Source organism: Scleropages formosus, chromosome 13 (assembly GCF_900964775.1).
Source record: "Scleropages formosus chromosome 13, fSclFor1.1, whole genome shotgun sequence".
Classification (NCBI taxonomy): domain Eukaryota; kingdom Metazoa; phylum Chordata; class Actinopteri; order Osteoglossiformes; family Osteoglossidae; genus Scleropages; species Scleropages formosus.
Genome location: NC_041818.1, coordinates 8841723 through 8864859, shown reverse-complemented (window position 1 = coordinate 8864859; position 23137 = coordinate 8841723). Strand labels below are relative to the sequence as shown.

The following is a 23137-nucleotide window of genomic DNA, read 5'->3' as shown; positions in this document are numbered from 1 at the left end:
AGAGTTTGTTGTTTCACTACAGCTGCTGTGCCTCCATAAAATGTGACAACTAGACAACTGTTTCGGCTGTTTACAGTTTCACAAGTATTTGATGCTTCATGGGGATTTATCATGTTCCTTGAGAGGTTCTGTTTCAGGTCATGCAGACGTTTGGGGTGCTAGGCTTCCTTTGACAGTTGAAAAGAAGCTGCTTAGTTTCCACGAGCTGTAAGACTTCTTTGAGCATTGCATACATGACACCATCCTAGCAGGGTTCAAAGGGTAAACAGTATGAAAAACTAGTATGTCTGGTTCAGGGAATGAAATTATAAATGAAAATTAACTTACTAAAAATGACAGGCAAGAAGCTTACATAAATTTGATATGTATGAAATTTTACAAATCTAATCTTGTTATGTATGTAATGACATTTACATTTATTCATCAGGCTCCCTTCTTGAAAAGGATGTACAACACAGAGTAAACTAAAGTCCATTCAACGACAAAGAGCTTTACATGCAAACACGTGTCTCTGAAAGCACAGCTCATAACTTTGACACTATCTTTTTGAGAGCACACATTATTATTGATTAATCATTTATCGGAGGCTCAGCTCAAAAGCAGTTAATGCAAAGGCATTTACTTTATGTTTGTATTCTATGTGTACTACTTACACTGATTCATTCATTTATGTATCTTAGTGATTTCATCAGAGCAATTCAACGTAAATACCCTGTTCAAGGGTAGTACAGCTAGAGGGGGGATTTGAACCTGGGTTACATTCTCTGAACTTGCTTTACTCAGTCTGTCTAGCTGTTTTGGCAGTTATCTTGCTTGATGATGATTCATTTTGGTCATCGCATTTATGCAATAGAAAGAACTGGCTTGAATACAAGACATTTTCTGACTGCAGCTAGATAAATGATCTGTAAAGTAACTGAGTGATATTGCTACACTAATGTTAACACTGGAATTCTGTTAACCATGCACACAGAGCTTGTCACCTAATCAGTCAAAAGTTATACAGACAGCTACACGACAGGGGAAGAGCGAAAATGTGCCGTAGCTTGTTTTTTACGTGGTTCGTGGGAGTGGAGTTGAGGCACAATAAGATCGACATCCATCTGTATACAAGGAAGACAATATGTGTGAAGTGTAAATAAATGTGTAACATAGTATAGGTTATATACAGTACTATACAACTTTAATATAAAATCAGAAAAATGTATTCACATTATTCGAATGTTACATTCCACTTAACATAACACAAATGGTAATGGAATAAGAAATTTCATCATCCAGTTTTTTCAGTTTTCAATTGATTCTGAGGAATGAATTAGAACCAGCAAACAGGGGAGAAGTATAAATATAAGTGCCACATCACATAACTATCTCCACTCACTCCAGGACCACAATTCATATTTTTCAGGGAATGCTATTACCTTCACACTTCCCAGATTCAAAGTAAATAATAAAAAAAAGGAAAACAAAAACATTATGACAATGAAAAGAGTAAACAGATGCTGCAAATATGCAAGCTCCAAGTGTTCTGTTGTATTTATTGCTCTTTTTTGAACAGAAGCAGATTCTGAGCTGAAAGGTCTTCCTGACTGGCACCTACCTCAGATTGTACTTGTTCCTCAATATCATGCGACACATAGCTGTGAATTTTTATGCAGACCTGGGATTTCACCTGCTGAAAAAGATCTGTCACATTTACATTTAGTATCAGCCACCGTTTTCACCCAGCATAAAGTGAAAGGTAGCACCGAGGCATCTTGAGGAATAAAATGGAAATATGAACTTTGTATTTAATTATTTGAAACAATCAATAGGAAAAACTAGATTGAAAACCAATTTCTTAACGTTTACTGCGTATTTAGAGGTGGGTCTGAAAGCAATATGATTTTATTAAATTATAAAAGTCTTTTGCTCAGAATCAGTTTTTAAACATCTCAAGTGTGTTTCCAGAGAAACGTTAATAGGAAATTATGCATTCCCTGTTTAAAGTGATACTGGAAATCATCTTTCTTGTAAAAGCAACAGCGAAATATATAAGCAATAATACTGTATATGCTTTCGGACTTTTGGACAAGTATGTGAAGATACAGAAAGCAGGTTACACACACATACAAATCCAGCACTTGGGCAGAATATGTTGAATTTCCTGGTAATTAGGGACAAAACGGTTGTAGAAGGTTTGCTCACAACTGTGACTATTGCACCAGGCAGTTCTACTGCACAAGAATCTCAAGGACATTTCTCACAATTACCTTCATATTTCCTGTTAATTCCATGTACTGCTACTCAAGTATGCACCCATTTCTAGAGCTTTGCCATAAAATTTTATATAAACATGACTCATTGAGTCTGAAAAAAAATTTATGTTTATGGACCTTGATCATTTCCTTATGGATCTTCATATGCAACTGGTTTGTATGCTGGTTTAAACAGTGATGTCACTGTACTTTGAAAATCACATGCCTGCATTTATATCTCTCTGTTTTGTTGAAATGAACTTGTTTCTCTGAGTTGTGTGTTGCTTTGGAGAAAAACACATTTGAAATGAATAAATGTAAAGAGGTTGATGCTCATTGCCATCCACGTATATTTAGGCCAGGGGTTCAGTTCCTGTGACCCTAGTAAGTGATGTTGAGATGTGAATATCTAGCCGGTCAACAGCCAGTGGATCTGAACCCCATCTTCTTGCTCAGAACTGGCTTCTGCCCAACATATTTGTGGGGAGTGCCAAATTCAATTCAGTTCAATTCTCGCCCGCTTTGCACACATCTGTTGGCTGAAGTCTTTGCCATGGCAACAGTCCAAAACCTTCCTGTGGTGCACCCTTGCTAAAAGGTACATGGATAAAGAAAGGATTAATCACCCCTTTGCTGACTGAGAAGGTTACTTTCAACAGTTTGCATTCAGAAACACATTACTGGTTATTCTGTAGCTTCTTTCATGACTCTGACAAGACACAAAACTATAACAGGTTTCTTTATTCTGGTATTGCTTGTAGAAAACATGATCAGCAACTAATCAAAATAAAGAGAGCGAAATTAACTCCAAAATGAGAAATGGTGCAATTGGTTCTACTATTTTTTAAAAAAATTTAAATGCAGAGACTTTTACAATGACAATAAATGGACCTTCTTTCACGTAACATAGGTGTCAAAGGAAGAGAGACGATTTACTTGGTCAGTCTGTGTTGGGAACTGTGTTCATTTCTCTTTATTGTCTGGATACAATACAAGGACTTAAAGGAGCTTCCACAACACACCAATAAAGAAGCAGATGTATGCAAATAAATGCCTGCATATATTGCCACACATTTATTTTAAAATATCCACCAAAACTTCATCATATGTTTTGTATTGCATTCCACCTGGATAGCATCCTACTCATAAGTTTCACATTTTGGGATTTTCTTCTGCTGTGATCAAACCTCTGGATGCTGCATTCATTAAAACCATTTGTTCCTACCATGGCACTTGGTCAACAGAGAGGTATTCTTCCCTTCAGACCTGCTACACCCTAAACATCACCATAGCATCTGCTGATCTGTTAAACAGAAACAAACCCAGAGGTCCTCACATATCTGAGTGTTAAGCAAGGATCCAACGTCAGGTTTGGTTTGTAGAATCTGTATCCAGCAACTGCCGTCAACACTAAAATACACACACATTGTCTGAAACCGTTTGTCACAAGCAGGGTTGCGGCAAGTTGGAGCCTAACCCGGCAACATGGGGCACAAGGATGGGGGGAGGGGGCCACAAACCAGGATGGGATGCTAGGCCATCGCAAGGCACCCCCCCAGCGGGACTGGAACCCTAGGCCCACCAGAGAGCAGAACCCGGCCAATCCCGCTACACCACTGCGCCCCTCAACTCTGAAATCTTTGTGAAAATTAATGACATTTCCTTACCGCGGCTGGCAAAACATTTACAATGTCACTCATGGCATAAATTTTACAAATTTTTATTGTCACACCCCCTCCATCAGTGCATTGACAACGCCTGCTCCGAATCAAAGGAGCAGCGTATAAAGGCAAGATCTGCCAACTCAACCGATGCAGATCCTCATTTCTGGGTCACCACAACGCTCCGTGCTTCTTTGGTTTTCATACCCCTTTGTTGCTGTGTTCCCTGCTTTGACCTACCGCTTGTACCTTCGCGACCCTGAGCCTGTTTGTTCCTATTAGAAGATGATTGACGTTCAACCGACCCTTGCCTGTCCCCTTAGCTGGTGAACATAACGAGCTCGCACCTGAGTCCTTCACTCTCCCCAACCCCCCAACCATGACATTTATTTCCCAAAAAATTTAAGTTTTGTGTGATATTAGTATTGGGTGAAGAAACACGAGTTTCATTTTCATTTCTGATGATTTCTTCTGCTTGAAGGTGCAAGACTCACCATAATGCTAAAAATCACAGCTCTTATTTCTGTCAGAAAATATTGCCATAGTTGGACTGGAATTTATCCTTAATTTCAGTTGCAGAGAAGATTGTTGGGACTGTTTGTAAGTTTGGAAACTGACACCTGGACCTGATCATGAGGTCTTTTTTATTACTTTATATGGGATTGGAGAATTTAATTAAAAAGCATTTACAAGTCAACAGTCTTGGAAGAAATATGATTCCAAGATTAATTTCTAACTGACCATTACTACAGCACTTACCAGTTGTTTCTCTCTTCCAGCTTCTCCTGAGGGCTTCGAGAATTTCCTTGGAAGCACTAGAGTCGCCTGAGTAACCCTGAAAGATCAATCACCTGATGCATGATCTTGATGACCGCTTTAGTACACTTGACAATGACTTCTGTTTCCATAGACACTTGTTCTAAGTTGCCTTAGTGAACTGGTCTTTTTAGTTATTGACTCTACTTACACAAGTCCAATGTAAAGGACTAGAATGCCTAGAAGATGTGGACAGCCACTGGTACTTGGACCCCCAGAGGTTAATTTTTCTCCTAATCTTTGTGGTTGGGGGTTGTTTGTTTTCCTTTCCTCAGCTTTAGGTTTGCTTACTTGGTTATTATTTATACTGTTACCTCATTTACATTTACATGTATTCATGTAACAGACACTTTTCTCCAAAGCGATGTACATCTCATAGAAAACACAATTTATGCATTACTTTAGCAGAAAAAGAAACTTAGATGCTGACGCATAATTCTAAAGTACAGTTAGTTTGCTACTTTCCACCATATGAACCAATGTACATTACACGAGTATCTGCATAAAGGTTTATCCGAATATCAACAATTCGTAATCACATTCCTAATAATTTATTTAAAACATTTACATTACATGGATAGCTGTGTGAAACATCTTTCTCTACTTTAATATGTTTTTATCCTTTTCTTTTTATCTGTGCACAATTTTCAGCACTCTAGGTCACTTTTCAGATGAGCGTTCTATAAAAATAAATTGTCTTGTATTGAACTGAACTGAGCTCAGATTCAAGGAAAATCAAGTGAATTATTAAAAAAAATATCCATTTGTCTATTTTCTGTTTTCTCCCTCAGTATCACTGAGCCTTTCTGTACAGTTTTGAAGCTTGTCATATTTGTTTCTATAATAGCCTTGATGAGTTTATGATTGTGAGCACAACATAATGCTGCAAAAAGTGATCAGATGACAGACTGTAATAAATATCAATTGTAACTTTTCTATTCTTTTGAAAGTACGAAACTAATCATGTTTTCACACATCACACTTTTTCAAAATTTTTCTCTGTATCACTCCTATGCTTGAATAACCAAGGATAACCCCTTCACCATGCAGCTTCCTCTGTCCACTGCTGAAGGGCTTACAAATACTGTCCGATGTCAGAACCAAAGTTTAAGACATATCATTTTTTGGCATCTTGGCTGCATAACTGACAGCAGAGATACTAAAAACTGGCAAACTGAAGCTTTGTCTTGCTCTAACCAACCGAGAAGTGAAGTTGAATAAAACCATTAGCTAAATAAACACATTTAATGAGCTAGTGCTGTTAGATGTAAGTGAATCACAGCACTTCAATGAAAATGTCTCTTGCAGACTAATCGTGGAAATGAAAGCAGAGCTGAGTGATTTGAATGAGGAAATAAGGGAGAAAAATGCATTTCCGAGGCTGCCCTATGCCTGTCTGGGTCCACAGAAGGTGGAATACGGTTTTGATGTCTGAAGAAACACAAAGGGTCCCACCACACTTAATAACAAATCATTATGAATGAAATTATGGAATCATTACATTATTTTGTCTAGGATAAGTACATATATATCTTGAAGTGGGGAGGGGGTGCAGTGGCGCAGTGGGTTGGCCCATGGTCCTGCTGTCCGGTGGGTCTGGGGTTCGAGTCCCGCTTGGGGTGCCTTGCGACGGACTGGCGTCCCATCCTGGGTGTGTCCCCTCCCCCTCCGGCCTTACGCCCTGTGTTGCCGGGTAGGCTCCGGTTCCCCGTGACCCTGTATGGGACAAGCAGTTCTGAAAATGTGTGTGTGTGTGTATCTTGAAGTGATTTCAGCCAATAGGCTAAAGAAAGTTACACCCATACTGATACCATAAAAACAGTATTTTCAAAAAGTTGATCTTTAGATTAGGAATGTTCTGTAAAGGTCTAGGAAATAAATGATAAATTGCTTAGCAGATGGTAACAATGGCATAAAATTATACAAGTTTAAATTGTAGCCAGCTGAGGTGCAGAAGTGGTCACAGTGGTGGAGCAGATGCACCAGACAGCAGGTTGTCCTCATAAAACAGTCTTTAGTGATAACACACACTGGAGGCATGTGCCCTTTAAGGCAAAAATCCCAAATAAGTCCTTGCAATAGATCTCAGGAGGGCAAATAAATCCCCCAAAAAATCCACAAAGCAGGTCAGGAGTACCACTACCCTGGAATGAAATTAAGTGCAGGATGTCATCACGGGGGGAGCGGTGGTGCAGTAAATTGGACCGGGTCCTGCTCTCCGGAGGGTCTGGGCTTCGAGTCCTGCTTGGGGTGCCTTGCGACAGACTGGCGTCCCGTCCTGGGTGTGTCCCCTCCAGCCTTACGCCCTGTGTTGCTGGGTGAGGCTCCGGCTCCCCGTGACCCCATATGGGACAAGCGGTTCAGGCAATGTGTGTGATACCGTTAATACCGATAAGAAATGCTCATATTATAAAACTTCTATAAGGTGCAATCAACTTGCAGCTTAAGAGAAACACCTCACAACAAGGGAAATGTCCACTTAAAATATGAGCCTTGAAGATGTCAAGCATCACTCAAAGAACTCAGCCTTCACTTCAGATTATTTATAAGTATGAAGACAAAAGCAAACAATTTTGAAGAAAGTGGGAAAAAGAAGAAAAAGAAAAGCCTTACCTATGAGTTTCAAGCTTGATAAAAGGCTGAGAATTCTCTTCAAAAGCAATTTTATTACAATTAGCTGTTACTTGATTTACTATCATGCCAAATGATGCTGTATGAATAGCTCTGCAGAGAGTAATTACAATAATTACATAGAAAAAATAGTCTCTACAGGAACTGTTCTAATAATAATAATGATAATAATCCATTCATCCTTTTTCAATAATCACTTTGTTATGAGCAGAGTCACAGTCATCTGGAGACTATACTGGAAGCCTTGGGCGCACAGCTGACAGGGGTGGACAGGATGGACAGGACAAGATGCCAGTCAGTCGCAGGGTAGCCACACACAGCCCCTCACCCATTCACACACTACAGACAATTTTGTGTCATTAACTCACCAGAACTGCATGCCTTTGGGCTGTGGGAGGAAACCAGGGCACCTGGAGGAAACTCACACAGACATTGGGAGAACATGAAAACTCCACACAGATAGAATGGGGACTGAACCCCCACATTATCTTGCGCCACCGAAGCACTGTGAGGCAGCAGTGTTGCCATGCTGCCCAATAATAATAATACTAATAATAATAATAATAATGAGAAGAAGAAGAAGAAGAAGAAGAAGAAGAAGAATGGGTGCAGTGCCATAGTGGCACAGTGGGTTGGAATGGGTCCTAATCTCTAGTGGGTCTGGGGTTCAAGTCCTGCTTAGGGTGCCTTGTGACGGACTGGTGTCCCATCCTGAGTGTGTCCCCTTTCACCCTGTGTTGCTGGGTTAAGCTCTGGCTCCCTGTATGGCAGAAGCAGTTTCAGATGATGATAAGAAGAAGAAATTTATCATATTGTTAGATTACCTTTACAAGCAGTTGCTAAAAGCATTTTCCAACAATCATCTGTGTTTAAAAACTACCAATGCAGCACTGCTGTAGTCCAGGGCCCATCCTGGAAGAAGCACAAGGTACGAGGTACAATCTGGATCAGACACCAGTCCATTGCTGGGCAATGACACACACTCATTCACTGATGCATAAACACAAAGGACAGTTTAGAGTCACCAGTTCCCTTGAAACATATCTTTGCACTCTCAGAGGAAACTGAAACACCTGCGGATCCTCAGACAATATGCAAAGTCCAGACAGACTGAGCTGTATTTCAACTCATATCTGAAAACAGCCCGAGAGCACCAACACTATTTCGTGCATCACCATACTGCCCTACAAGAAAATACACACATGCACACTGCCTGAAGCAGCTCCTCCCAAGCGAGTTCATGGTGAGCCGGAGCCTAACCCAGCAACACAGGGCCTAAGGCTGGAGGGGGAGGGGTCACACCCAGGACAGGATGCCAGTCTGTCACAAGGCACCCCAAGTGGGACTCAAACCCCAAACTCCCCAGAGAGCAGGACCCAGCGAAGCCCGCTGCACCACTGTGCCCCCACTTACAAGAAAATAATTCATATTTACAATTCCAATTCGTATTCATAAAAATCTTAACTATATTTACATCAAAGATAAAGATGGCGAAAATATTGCAAAGGTCGCTGCAAACTAAGCAGTCTGGAATAACGCAGTTGGTGAGGCATGCAGCAGTGCTGCTTGAGTCCAATGTTCAGTTGTTAAAACAGAGGAGACAATGTGCATCACTCAGTCATATCTAAAAATCTCATATGACAGCTTGGCAAGAACAAAAGAAGGTCTCTCTTTTGACCACTGCAGCAGCTCCGCTCACCCCAGGAATCTTGAAAAATTAATTATGGAACTGTTTGCAAAAGTCTTTGCATTGAAGGACATGTGATCTAATGTGCTATGGATCTTTTTAAAACCCCTTCTACAAAATGCAGTAAAAATGTTTTTGCTTGTGAGCAATTTTTTACTTTTTTGAACCCGGTTCAGCTAGGTGTCCCTGGTTATGAGTCAAAAACAGAACCGTTCTTTCAGTTTATTCATTTACACATAAAAGACACAGTCCACAAAGCATAATTTTTTATTTAAAATATAGACTAGAAAATATTGCTTGGGACATCTTTGGTGTGCTGACCTTCTATGTATTGTAGATTTTGGCAATCTATATATTCTTCATGAAGTCACCCAGAGCAAAGGGGAAAAAAAAAACAATGTTCTGTTTGGCGGCTACATATTTTTTGCAAAATAGTGAGCTTATTTTGAATTTTGGTTCATGTTTGCTAACGAGTATCACTCATGAAATGCAAAGAAGAAATGTAGGCTTACCAGTGGCATTTAATTACATAAACAACTTCATGGGGGAAATGACTTTTCTGTACCCTTTTACTTACTTCACACACACACTGTCTGAACCACTTGTCCCATATGGGGTCGCGGGAAGCCGGAGCCGGCAACAGAGGGTGTAAGGCTGGAGGGGGAGGGGACGCACCCAGGACTGGGCACCAGTCCGTCGCAAGGCACCCCAAGCGGGACTCGAACCCCAGACCCACCGGAGAGCAGGACCCGGTCCAACCCACTGCGTCACCGCACCCCCCTTTTCACTTACATCTTTTTGTCAAAATGTATGATAATACCATATATACTAAATTTTTCTTGTGCTTCAACTACTTTGACCAGCGATCATCGAATCTGAGTCTGTCCTACAGCCAGTTCTTAAGAATTCCTCAGATTTTCTAACTGAGTTGGATTTAATGTAATGTTCACTGGAAAAATAATGAGATATGCCTGTTTCCACCAATTACTAAAAATTAAGGGAAGGATCATAAGATTCAGAACAAGAGTTAGTTATCACATTGCCCTTGCAGCTTTTACAACATGAACGAAATGAAATAGCAACTGAAATGTTGCCATATACTGCAAATATGCAGTTTGTACAAAGACATAACATTTCCAGCAGGGAGCCACTTTTAACCACCCAGGTCATGTTGTATCGAGAATGAGTTGGAGCATGCAGTATTCCTATTAGAGCTCACATACAGCTTTTTATTTTCAACAAAGTGAATAGAGTCATGAATGAGGACTTGCAACCCTTCTTTCGTCACGAACAGGTTAATGTTTTTCTGCACGAGTGTTTGAAACTCTGATTGTACCCTATAGCGCCACTTAAGAAGTCAAAGTTCACCTGGCACAGCCAGCGGTCCCGATCGTAACTGTCAAAGCCCATCGAACCGGTCGTGACCTCAGATTGAGCCACATTATGTATTTTCTCTATAGGAGTGTTCATTTTGGTGTTTGTAAGCACTGAAAATAACACGGTGCTGGAAGGTGTCCTTGCAAAGGGCAATAAAGAGATTTATTACCCCAAGTGCAATCATTTTCTGTTGTATTTCCACTGCTTTTTGAGAGACCTGGCACAATTTGAACATTCTTGTAATCTGTATTTTGGAATGATAAGATGTATTTTAGTTTGAACTTAATTACTGGTTACGGCTGCCTTAAGAAAACGTAGGGATTTCTTTTTTGTAAACAACAAGACCACATGTTTGCTGAATCGGGCAGATAGGTATGGAAAGTAGAGCATTTTCCATTCTAGTTGTTGATAAGCAGCTATATATAAGGGACAGGATTTTACTTGTCGAAGACTACCATGTGGAGAAGAGTCTTGTCTTTCTCAAGAGGCAAAAACTTTTCTGTAGTTTACATTTTTCAGACTAATCACTTTATTTATCTCAGTGATATCTGTAGACATTTCACTTTTTGTTGTTAAATCATCCTTCAAAACAGGTAAGTGATTTTTGTTTTGCTGTTTTTTTTTTTTACTGCAAAAGCCACATTTACATGTTTTGAGGATGTAAAGCTAATATTTAACCACAATGTTCAATGTGGATTTTAACTGTAACTCAGCAACATGACATACAGTGAGAGGACGAACATATTAAATTCAACAATGTAATATTTCAGTTTCTGATCTTTTTTATTGGTCCTTTCCTAACCCATTGCCTTACTGCACTGAACAAACAAAAAATATAAATGGCACAGATAAAAATCCAAAAAGTATCAGATGTTATAAACAACAATAATTAAACAAATTCTGGTTAAAGCCGGAAGGTAACGAAGAAAAGAAAAAAATGTTTTTAATACTGAAACATAAGAAAAATCCACCTGTCCTATGCATGTAACATTGCGCGAACATAAAAAAATTACTCTTTAATAAGCAGTCTTTTGAATTGTCAATTCGTTTTTGGTTTACGTGATTTTGAGTAGGTCAAGCCGTACAAAGGATGACAGTTTACAGGTCTCAGCTGGATGAAGTTCACCTGGAGCATGTTGCACTGACTTCTGCACTACATACATTTTCTGAACCGCTTGTCCCATACGGGGTCGCGGGGAACCGGAGCCTACCTGGCAACGCAGGGCGTAAGGCTGGAGGGGGAGGGGACACACCCAGGATGGGACGCCAGTCCGCCGCAAGGCACCCCAAGCGAGACTTGAACCCCAGACCCACTGGAGAGCAGGACCCTGGTCCAACCCACTGCACCACCACGCCCCCTACTTCTGCCCTAACTGGCAGAAATACAGTTTCACAGACAAGATCCTGGGCATCAGAAATAAATAGCTTTACTCAGAGTTTGTGGGACTTGAGTCTCGATTTGAATGCATTGAGTAAAAGGGTATCCTTGAAACTGGTTGACAGGCTATACTTCACTTTTGGGACCTATAATGGAAAGCATTGCCACTAATAATGTACTATTGCAAAAATTATGAGAAAGCCTATATCCTAATTACTGTACAGTGTGATTTATCATGTACATAAGTGAGGGCTCATAAATTACGAGTTAAACAATAAAATCAAAGAAATAAAACTGTGAAGTCTACTGAGAGCAAAACTGGTACAATATGACCATACTTTCTACCCCTTACCACAGTGCAGTTGGTCTCCAACTGCAGAACATTCAAATAGCAAACTTTTTGCTGTTATGATTTTTTCTGAGAAATGTTTTGCTTGTCATGTTCTATGAAAACTTAAAACCTCTCTTACCTGCTCCCCAACATCCTCCATAATAACCTTGTTCCCATCCACTACAAAACTCTCAGGCTCGTCACACTTATCCACTGTCTCAGTCCTCTAACTTCCAGACCAACACATCCCACCTCCAGTGCAAGCTTATCAAATATGTTCCATGCCAACAGACCCAAACTCCATGCCGCTTAATGGAAATGAGAGAAACGCAAAAGTTTCACAGACTTGGTTTATAAGATGCTCCTTGCATCCTTTCACTATCTTGTTTCCTGAACAAAAACTATTTCCTTTCAAGAAAAAAATGACTCTGCACCCAACAACCCTCACAAACTCTTCAACACTTTTTCTTCCCTCCTCTCCCCTCCTTCTCCTCCTCTTTTCTCCTTTTTCACTGCTAGCAATTTAACCAAAAGTCAATTCCAATACTGAAAAGTTCTTAGCATCCACCGGCCCCATCCATATCAGAAGACAAAAGCTCCTACCTCCTGCTCTCTTGACTCCATCCTTTCTCCTCTCTTGCAGGCTATTTCCCTGCAACTTAATTTCTTTTATATTTCCTATCATTAATTTGTCACCCTCCTCTGGTTCTTCCCATCTGCCTTCAAAACAACCTACATCTCACTGATGTTAAAGAAACCCTCTCTGACCCAAACTCAAACCAGAATTCCAGGCCTGTCTCTTTTCTGCCTTTTTCTCAAAAATTCTGGAATGTGCAACCTGTAATCAATTATTTATAATCCTTACCCAGAATGATCTTCTTCACAGTGATTAGTCTGGATTAGAGACTGGTCGTTCCACCAAAGCTGACCTCCTTACAGTGCCAGAATTTCTCCAGTCAGTAAGAATAGCTTGTCTCTTCTTGGTCCTTGTTCTACCCGACCTTCTGCTGCTTGATACTGTCAGCCAGCAGATCCTGTTTTACTCTTGTTGAATCAGTTGAAATAGTCTCAGTTTTACCTTTCATGTAGATCTTAAAAGGTGTTTCAGTATGGTTCTGTGTCTTCCCCTCAGTCTCTCTCAACTGGTGTTCTGCAGGGCTTGGTGATGGGTCCCTACTTCTCCTTCTGCTGCACCTCTTCTCTTGGCTCTGTCATTGTCTCCAATCATTGTTATACTGATGATACCCAGTTATTCTTCTGTTTTCCCCGTATAAACTACAGACATAGCCCCTCCTATTGCAGCTTGTCTCTCAGACATCTCTGCTTGGTTGAATGATCACCATGTACAACTCTGCCTCTCCAGTACTGAGATCCTTACTCAATATTAAGCCAGTTGCATAAAAAAGGGCATCTATTTTCACAAGGCAGTGTAGATTTTTTTATATGGGACCCCATTACATGTATAGTTTCAGTGCTTTTATTTCAATTAAAATTCTGGCTCTTCCTTGTTGCATTCCATTTTGTGGAATTCAATATTTTAGCATCTTGAAGAAGAAAGTAAACAAGAAACTGAAGGTTGGTGCTGTCGTCAGATTTTTGCTAGCTCATATCCCTGGGGGATACTCTTGGTGTGCTTTTCAGCATGTACTGGACTGCTTCAGAAACTGCAGTATACTGCTAAATAAATAGATTGTGAGCTCTGAAAATATGGATAAATTCTTGTCCTTTATTCCAAATTTGAGAAACAATAATGAAGAATGGTTAGCGGACTTGATTCTTTGTCTTTCAGATTGATCATGTGTTGTAGCGGAGAGGTGTACCAAGTACACGTGACAACAGGGGACGTCCTGTATGCTGGAACAATGAACAATGTCCTCATAAAGTTAGTTGGCACTGATGGGGAGAGTGACCAGACCCTGCTCTATAATAAGAAGGGTGGTTTCTACCAAGGTTCGGTAAGTGAAGGAAACTCAAGGTAACTTTACGACAAAATTTCACTAAGTTGTAACTATGCTCATGGATAACAGATTAACATCACAGTTCACTTACAGCTGAAAAAAAGATTTTCACACTGAGTAAAGTGTAAAATTATGCGGGGACATAGCTATTTCAGAATAGAGGAACAGACTTATTCTTATAAATTGGATTGTAGACTATGAACTTCTTGCAGATTTATCCTCTCGTGCAGAGCCTTGCATGTAACTTTGCTCTGGTTGTGCCTGCAGACATGCACATACAGTGTGAAATGCCCAGTGTCCTTGGGGAAGCTTGTGCTGATTGAAGTAGAGAAGCAGAAGTACTCAATATTCCCAGAAGATGACTGGTTCTGCTCTAAGATAGCCGTGACGACGCCAGATGGGGACAGTGTCAGCTTTCCATGTTACCGCTGGCTGTGGGACAGAGAGAAAGTGGTCCTTATGGAGAGCACAGGTGAGTAACTAAATGTTTCTGAAAATAATATCTAACTTGTTTGTAAGCTACCGAAATTGTAATCAGACCTGGGTATCCCTGTTCTAAGTTCATGTCCGGAATTTTATATCTCGTCCAGAATTTCACTGTATCAGACATACAAAATAAGAACTTACAAAACCATAATTGAAAAACTGAGAAATATCCAGCTGATGCATCATATAGGAGTACAACATATAAACTGTTATACCAAAATAAATACAGACCAGAGGAATAAAACCAGAGTTTTTTAAAATCACGGCCTGATTTATTTTGAGTTAAAAAGTCGAATTTGCCACAGTTCCAATTTTCCATGGTCATCAGTGAATGCATTGCCACACTTAAATGAGGAATTGATGAATCAGTAAAAAATGAATACCAAGCATGTTTTATATGTATGTTGATTTAGGATTTTCTAAACTATTCCTACAAAAAAGAATATTCTGAACATATAGATTCTGAAATGTGTGCATTATTATTATTATTATTATTATAGAAAACATGACCATCTCCACTATATATGCAAAGTGACAACATTTTGCACATTGTCTGCTCATTGTAAGGCAAAAAATCTTTGCGGTGCATATGACGCGTTTTATTTCCACAGCCAAAAGAGTGTTTGATGACAGTCTCCCCCTGGCACAATACCACCGGGAGAAAGAGCTGCAGAGCCGCCAAATGGAATACAGGTGAGCTGACTGCTGCCTGAGCTTCAAATAGGCAGCAGCAGCCAGCGCACATGAACATACAATATATGCAAGGATTACAAAGTAGTAACAATGAGCACATTACTAGCGTATCCTCCAGAGGTACGTATAAATCTGAGTTCTGAAGATTCGTGTTTTGAAGAGCATGATGCTTTATCAGCTTTGTGCAATCTAATGTCTAACTTTGCTGCTCGTCTTCATACGCACGTGTAGGTATTTGTTCTCCTCCAGGGTTGAGTACTATGCAAGTCCCTTATCTATCTCCCACAAGGTGGTCTGTGTACATGGAGGGTATCCCCCAGTGCCTGAAGGCGGACTCCCCCACCTCCCTGCCTGCTGCAGTGCGCTTCTCGTTCAAGAAGTCCACTGAGTTCGCCTTCAACAACTCCTATGGGTTAGTTTTTTGGACCAAGTTTCAATCTGTAATAGCAAAAAATGTGCACCATGAACACATCTTAGTTGTTGGGGAACACAATTACCTGCAATTTCCAGATTGTAAGTGAATTAAAAACAGAAAAAAACTGACATGAAATACTCCAGTTACAAAATGCTTTTGTGGGCAATGCGGTCTACTGTTTGTTTGTTGGGGTGCAAGGTGGTGCAGCGGGTTTGGCTGGGTCCTGCTCTCTGGTGGGTCTGGGGTTCGAGTCTTGCTTGGGGAGCCTTGTGATGGACTGGCGTCCCGTCCTGCGTGTCTCTTATGCCCTGTGTTGCTGGGTTAGGCTCCGGCTCGCTGTGACCCTGCTTGGGACAAGCAGTTTCAGACTGTGTGTGTGTGTGTGTGTGTGTGTGTGTTGGTTTATTCAAAAATGGGTCACTTGAAACTCTTTTTATCTTCATATGCCAAATTCTCAAAGGCTGGCTGAGCTTAAGCTGAAGGACTTCACAGAGTGCAAACAACAGTGGACAAAAATGGAGGACATCAAGCGTGTTTTCTGTACCAAACGAACTGAGATTTCAGGTAATGTATCAATAGACAGGCCGCCGCAAATGAGAAGTGCATTCAGCAGGGACAACATATTGTTGGCGTTACTCGAAGCTGCCATTTAGACACATTTTAAACCGTTTTAAGAAACAAAACAATCACTGCCTATGTCAAAATCTCTATGTTTTGTTTAAATTTAATTTTTGACAAGTTTTTTCTCTTACGTCATTTGTCAAGTTCAGCGTCCTGCAACTGTTCATATAAAATTAATGTTTAGTTGACAAAAATTCTTTAATTATACAATAACATTATAAATAATGCAACAATGAGCTGCTGTTACAAAAACACAATAATAGTGGCTTTTCATTCCTTTTGAACAGTATAGCTGACAGCTGAACAGTGAACTAGACTAATGCAAATAGAGTTTCCCTTTGACTAATTTTGGGACAGAGGGCAGTGTAGTGTTGAGGGACAGTGTCTGAGACCTAATACAACAACATCAAAGTTTTTTATGTTAATATGACTGATTCATACATCATATTATGCTGCACTAACATGGTCGAGCTGATCGTGTGACTTCTGTTTTCATAAAGCGTATGTCCAGGAGCACTGGAAAGAAGATGCATTTTTTGGGTACCAGTTTTTGAATGGTGTAAATCCCATGGTGATCAAGCGTTGCTCCAAACTTCCCCGTAACTTCCCAGTCACTGATGACATGGTGAGACCTTTCCTGGAGCCTGGTACTTGCCTCGCAGCAGAACTACAGGCATGTAAAATTAGTTTGTAACTTTGGAATTGCATGAGTTTACATTTACATTTATCTACTTTGCAGATGCTTTTCTCCAAAGCGACTTCCAGTGAACTCTATGTAGTGTTACCAGCCCACACACCTTATTCACCGCAGTGACTTACACTGCTGGATACACTACTTATACTGGGTCACTCATCCATACATCAGTAGAGCACACACACTCTCTCTGTCACTCACACACTATGGGGGAATCTGAACAACATGTCTTTGGACTGTGGGAGGAAACCAGAGCACCCGGAGAAAACCCACACAGTCATGGGGAGAACATGCAAACTCAGTTTGCTTAGCAACTACAAAAAAGAAAAAGTACTGAAAAAATATAGAAGGGAGACTTTTTAATGCCATACATTAGACAGCTAAGCTGTAAAAAAATAAATTAGGCAATGATGCAGGCATTAGAATTCTTGTTCCCCTTAACAACATTTCCAGAAGTTGAACTAGAGAATGCAACAATAATGAAAAAAATAACAAAAATAAATTAAAAAGGCTAGCTTTAAAAGTCAGCAACAACAAAAAAAACAAAGAAAGAATAAAAATTCCCTTATTATTAAATGATTGTTTTTTATTGTCAGAGGGGCAACATCTTCTTGTGTGATTACAAGATTCTGGAAGGGTTGCCAACGAATGCGATCAACCAAAAACAGCAGTACCAGGCAGCTCCTCTATGCCTGCTGTACAAGAACGCGGAGGACAAACTGTTGCCCATTGCCATCCAGGTATGTCATGGCCAGAGGTTCAACGTCAGTGAGCCTAGCAGGAGATGCTGAGATGTAATCAGTCAATCAAGGAATGAAATCTAAACCTCAAACTCTGGCTGTATCTCCTGCAGCTCAACCAACAGCCAGGAGATCTGAACCCCATCTTCCTGCCCAGTGACTGCGAACATGACTGGCTGCTGGCCAAAATGTGTGTGAGGAGCGCCGAATTCTGTGAACACCAGCTCAATTCTCACCTGCTTCGCGCACACCTGTTGGCTGAAGTCTTTGCCATGGCAACACTGCGCACCTTACCCATGGTGCACCCCCTGTACAAGGTACAAAATGAGTCCATTTACCTTACATTTTTCTCCAAAGCAACTTACAGTGCTGAACTGCTTACAATTATTTGCCCATTCATACAGCTGGGTAATTTTACAGCAGCGATTTAGGGTGAGTACCTTTCCTGAGGGTACTGTAGCTGAAGGTGGGATTTGAGCCTAAGAGCTTTGATCCAAAGGCAGCAGCTCTAACTACTACACTACAAAATGACAGAATCTGTACAATGGGAGATAAAACAAGAGTAGTGAAAGACCCATGAAAGAAAAAGAAGAAGAAAAAAGACGCAAAACCGTCCTCATGTCCCTCTTGTCCACATAGTTACTGATCCCTCACACCCGCTACACCTTGCAAATCAACCACATGGCCCGACAAGTGCTGATCAGTGAGACTGGATCATTCACACAGGTATGGTACAATTCTGCTAAGATAAAATTCTGAGCGTGTTATATATGATAATGATTAAGTGAACTGGGGGGGGCGGTGGGGTGGACCACGGTCCTGCTCTCCAGTGGGTCTGGGGTTCGAATCCCGCTTGGGGTGCCTTGCGGCGGACTGGCGTCCCGTCCTGGGTGTGTCCCCTTCCCTCTCTGGCCTTACGCCCTGTGTTACCAGGTAGGCTCCGGTTCCCCGTGACCCCGTCTGGGACAAGAGGTTCTGAAAATGTGTGTGTGTGTGTGATTAAGTGAATTGGTCATGGAATGCCTGTTTTTTTGTACAATTTTCTTACGTTATTTTCTTAATCTTATTGACCTCCTGACTTCTTGCTTCTTGAGAAATGCAACACTTTCGCTCAAAATGGCACTAGAAGCACTTAGACTTGAGTTTCGCTTTCATTTCTGCAGATTTCTTCAATTGGAGGGGCAGGAATCAGCCTGATGCTGAAAAGGGCCTTGTCCTCGCTGACATACAGCTCCCTCTGCCTGCCTGCCAGAGAACATCTCTGCACGTGGCCTGGAGTCTGTGCCCAATTTCTACTACAGAGATGATGGACTCAGGCTGTGGAACATCATCAACAAGTGTGGCTGCGGTTTAAAAGATTGAGCTTTTTTTTTTAAAAAATTTGGGGTATTCCTTTGGTATGTGGACACAGGACCTGACACAGCCTACTTTATGCTTCTGTTTAGGTTTGTCCAAGGGATTGTCTGCCACTATTACTCTTCTGACATGGAGGTGCAGAAGGACTCTGAGCTGCAGAGCTGGATCAGGGAGATATTCGTTCATGGTTTCCTGGAACGCAGCTCCTCAGGCTAGTTCCTCTTCATTTTCTTGTTACACTTTACAATTCCGTTACCTTGGAATAAATTTGGTATGGAGGTGAAAGAAACTCAGTTCACTGACAATCAATGGACAGATTTTATTTAATGAACACCTTTATTATTATTTTTACTTCTTTGCTATTTAAATTATCACTGTCAACTTTTACACTTGTCAGATTTCTATATTTGTATAGAAAGTAGTGTCTTTCTCCTGCTGTTTGCATGTCTTGTTCCTATGTGTGTTTATATTTTTGTCACCAATTACTGCCTTGTGCAACTTTTTTTGAGATTGACAAAGTATCTATCTATCTATCTATCTATCTATCTATCTATCTATGTCTGTTCATATTGTGATTTGTTCTTTTTCTGTCTTACAGGTATCCCACAGTCCTTCTCTAAAGTTGAGGAGGTTGTGAAATTTGTCACTATGGTGATCTTCACAGGTTCAGCACAACATGCAGCTGTAAACAGCGGACAGGTGAAAAACCCACTTGATGAATAGCAAATATTAGACTTTTCCAAGATTGTTCAAAGTGTAAAGTGTTCCACACACTTTTTTCTCAGTTTGACTTTGGTGCCTGGATTCCAAACAACCCCTTCACCATGCAACGTCCTCTACCCACCGCTAAAGGAAACACTTCTCAAAATACCATCCTGCAAACACTGCCAGATATCAACATCTCGGTCCAGGGCATGTCCATCTTCTGGGTCCTCAGCCGGACATCTAGTGATTTTGTAAGACCTGTCATTGGCTACTGATTTGAAATAAGCAAACTGAGCTTTTCTCAGGCAAGCAATGAGCACAATAGATGTTGACTGATTTTTTAAAAAATGAAGGTGCAGCAATCTAACTTTTACCGGCAATCAGACAAAACGCTTTTTATATGCAGACACTTAGGAACTGGCAGCTTTGATTGTGCTAAATTTAACAAGTAAAAAAATGTATAAATGGTGAAAAGCCGTTGCTAACTGCTCTTCAGAAATGAAATTCATTTCGTTTAACGATATTCATTTTGTTAGTACAGCATACAATAATATCCTATTTTATATCTGACATTATTTTATTTTGATCTTAGTCTGCCACAGTCACTACTGCCAGAACTGTCTGAACAGTTATGCAGTATTTATTCAAAAATATTTATCCTGTTTGACAACAGTCTGCATGGTGACAGTATGATTCTTACTGACACTCTTAGAAACACCAACACACAGTACCATCAGATTGTTATGGAAGTGAGTTGAGAATATATACACACACACATTTTCTGAACCGCTTGTCCCATACGGGATCACGGGGAACCGGAGCCTACCCGGTAACACAGGGCGTAAGGCCGGAGGGGGAGGGGACACACCCAGGACGGGACGCCAGCCCGTCGCAAGGCACCCCAAGTGGGACTCGAACCCCAGACCCACCGGACAGCAGGACCAGATCCAACCCACTGCGCCACCGCACCCCCTGAGAATATATATAAATTACATATTTTACAAAAATTTTTGTTCCAGAGTTTATACATATATATATATATGTCTTGGGAAATTCTTAACCTCAAAACCTTTTAAAGCTACTTGAACACAGAGTTCAAATACAAACTTCTGGAAAAAGCTAAAACTGAAAAAAGAAAGAAGGCAAATAAGTGAAATGAACTGATTTAATACATAGTAATGTATTTGTAATTGCACATGTAATTGCACAACTGCTAATTGCTTATTAATTAGAGTTTCTCAATTTCAGGTTGCCCTAGGTGTTTACCCTGAGGAGTACTTCACTGAAAGCGTCCCCTGCAAACTGATTAAGAAAATGCAACGGAAGTTGAAGGGTCTGAGTGAGGAGATAAAGGAGAGGAATGCAGAACTAAAGCTGCCCTACCCTTACCTCTGTCCAGAGGAAGTGGAGAACAGTGTAGCCATCTGAAGCGAACTTAAAGTTCCCATCACAACTCCAATGTCATTTTCATTACACACAATTTTACTAAATTATTGTGCAGCAAGACTTCTTAATCCTTTCCAAATGGCAGATCTATTTATTTCAAATAGACATAAAAACCTTTAAAAAGATCCAGCTAAATTATCTCTGTACATTTACATCTACAGAGACTGGAAAGCAAATCAGAGAACGAACTGGATGGAGTGATTTACAATCAAACTTTACAGCAAAAATTAATAATCCTTTATAAATACTAGAAGAATGCTATTATATTAAGGTTAAACCCTGGGCAAAAAACACCAAACATTCAATCTGCAGAAAGGCTGCAGCTATATTAATTGATAATAATAACAGGAGGACAACAGCCAATAGAAAGTAGAATATAAATGTCTTTCAGTGTTCCTGACTTCTGAAAAACACCCAAAGAAAGACTGAAAAATTATTTTATTGCTAATTCTCCCATCTGGGGACTTTTAAATGGAAATAAAGGGCAACATCCTGATACATAAACTAAAAATGTATTTCACGAAGTTTATAAAATGTTAATATTTTTAATAATTGTTAAAGTAAATTCTTAATTGCTCATATAACAGGCCCCAGCTGGAGCCTTTTAAATGGAAATAAAGGACACCATCCTGGTACACACACACACACACACACACACACACACACATTTTCTGAACCGCTTGTCCCATACGGGGTCATGGGGAGCCGGAGCCTAACCCAGCAACACAGGGCATAAGACTGGAGGGGGAGGGGACACACCCAGGACAGGATGCCAGTCCATTGCAAGGCACCCCCAGTGGGACTCGAACCCCAGACCCACTGGAGAGCAGGACCTGGTCCAACCCACTTGCCCACTGCACCCCCCTAACTAAAAATATATTTTATTTTTATAAATTGTTAATACTATAACATGTAACTGAATAAATATTTCATCAAATAAAATACATCAGATATGTCATTTCAATCACATTTTTTATATTATACAGTATACACAATACATATACATACACTGCCAGCTGGCACCATAATAGTGAATATGTAATAAAGGCCAATATTTGAGATTGACAAAGTTGCACAGCAAGTAGTCCTGATGCCTCACAGCATCTGGGCTGTAGGTTCAGACATGGGTTTAAATCCAGCTCAGTGTGTTTGTATTTTGTGTGTTCTCCCTATGATTCCTGTGATTGTGTGGTTTTACTCTGGGTGCCATGCATGCTTGTCCTTCCAAACTTCAAAGATATTTTTCAGGTGAATTTTTGACTCTCGATTTGCTGTACCGTGTGTATGTGTGAGGGAACGAGTTTGTGTGTCATTGCCCTCTGTAGATGCATCCCCTCCAGGGTGTACCCAGCCCCATGCCCAGTGTTTATGTAATAGACTCCAGACCACCACAACCCTGTACTGGACAACAATACTAATCCAGGAATGGATGGATGGTAACATCTGGTCAACCTTCATAGTCATTTCATACATTCCTTTTTATTAATCCCCCCACTAGTACTATGGACTCTCTATCTGACCCAGAGTTGTTCATTTGCATACTCCCCTACACTGTGTTTAACATTTAGCACACAATTTTCTGCAAAGCAACTATTTACCCACTTATACAACTAGGGAATTTTACTGGAGCAGGTTAGGGTAAGTATATTGCTCATGTAGTTACCCTAACCTATACCAGTAACAAGATTCAAATCTGCAACCTTTGGGACCAAAGGCAACAGCTCTAAGCACTAAGCTACCTCCTACCCCAGCTGAAGTCTGTCTTTAGGCAGAGGTGCAATGTGTTTATTGTGATCACCAAACTTTTACCAAATTTGCTCTAGGGGGGCACAGTGGCACAACGGGCTTGGCTGGGTCCTGCTCTCTGGCGGGTGTGGGGTTTGAGTCCCACTTGGGGTGCCTTGT

The 23137-nt window shown here is 40.6% G+C and overlaps 1 protein-coding gene across 1 annotated transcript; it reads left to right on the top strand.

Annotated features, from left to right (window-relative positions):
• The first annotated feature begins 13914 nt into the window (after nt 1–13914).
• Nucleotides 13915–21214, top strand: LOC108925302 (hydroperoxide isomerase ALOXE3-like). The gene is given in 15 exon segments (XM_018737130.2): nt 13915–14073; nt 14344–14548; nt 15174–15255; nt 15545–15667; nt 16131–16234; nt 16792–16964; nt 17582–17725; nt 17839–18042; nt 18365–18451; nt 18889–18966; nt 18968–19062; nt 19171–19292; nt 19680–19780; nt 19867–20037; nt 21035–21214. Coding segments are annotated over 15 exon segments (2028 nt in total).
• Nucleotides 21215–23137: the final 1923 nt, after the last annotated feature.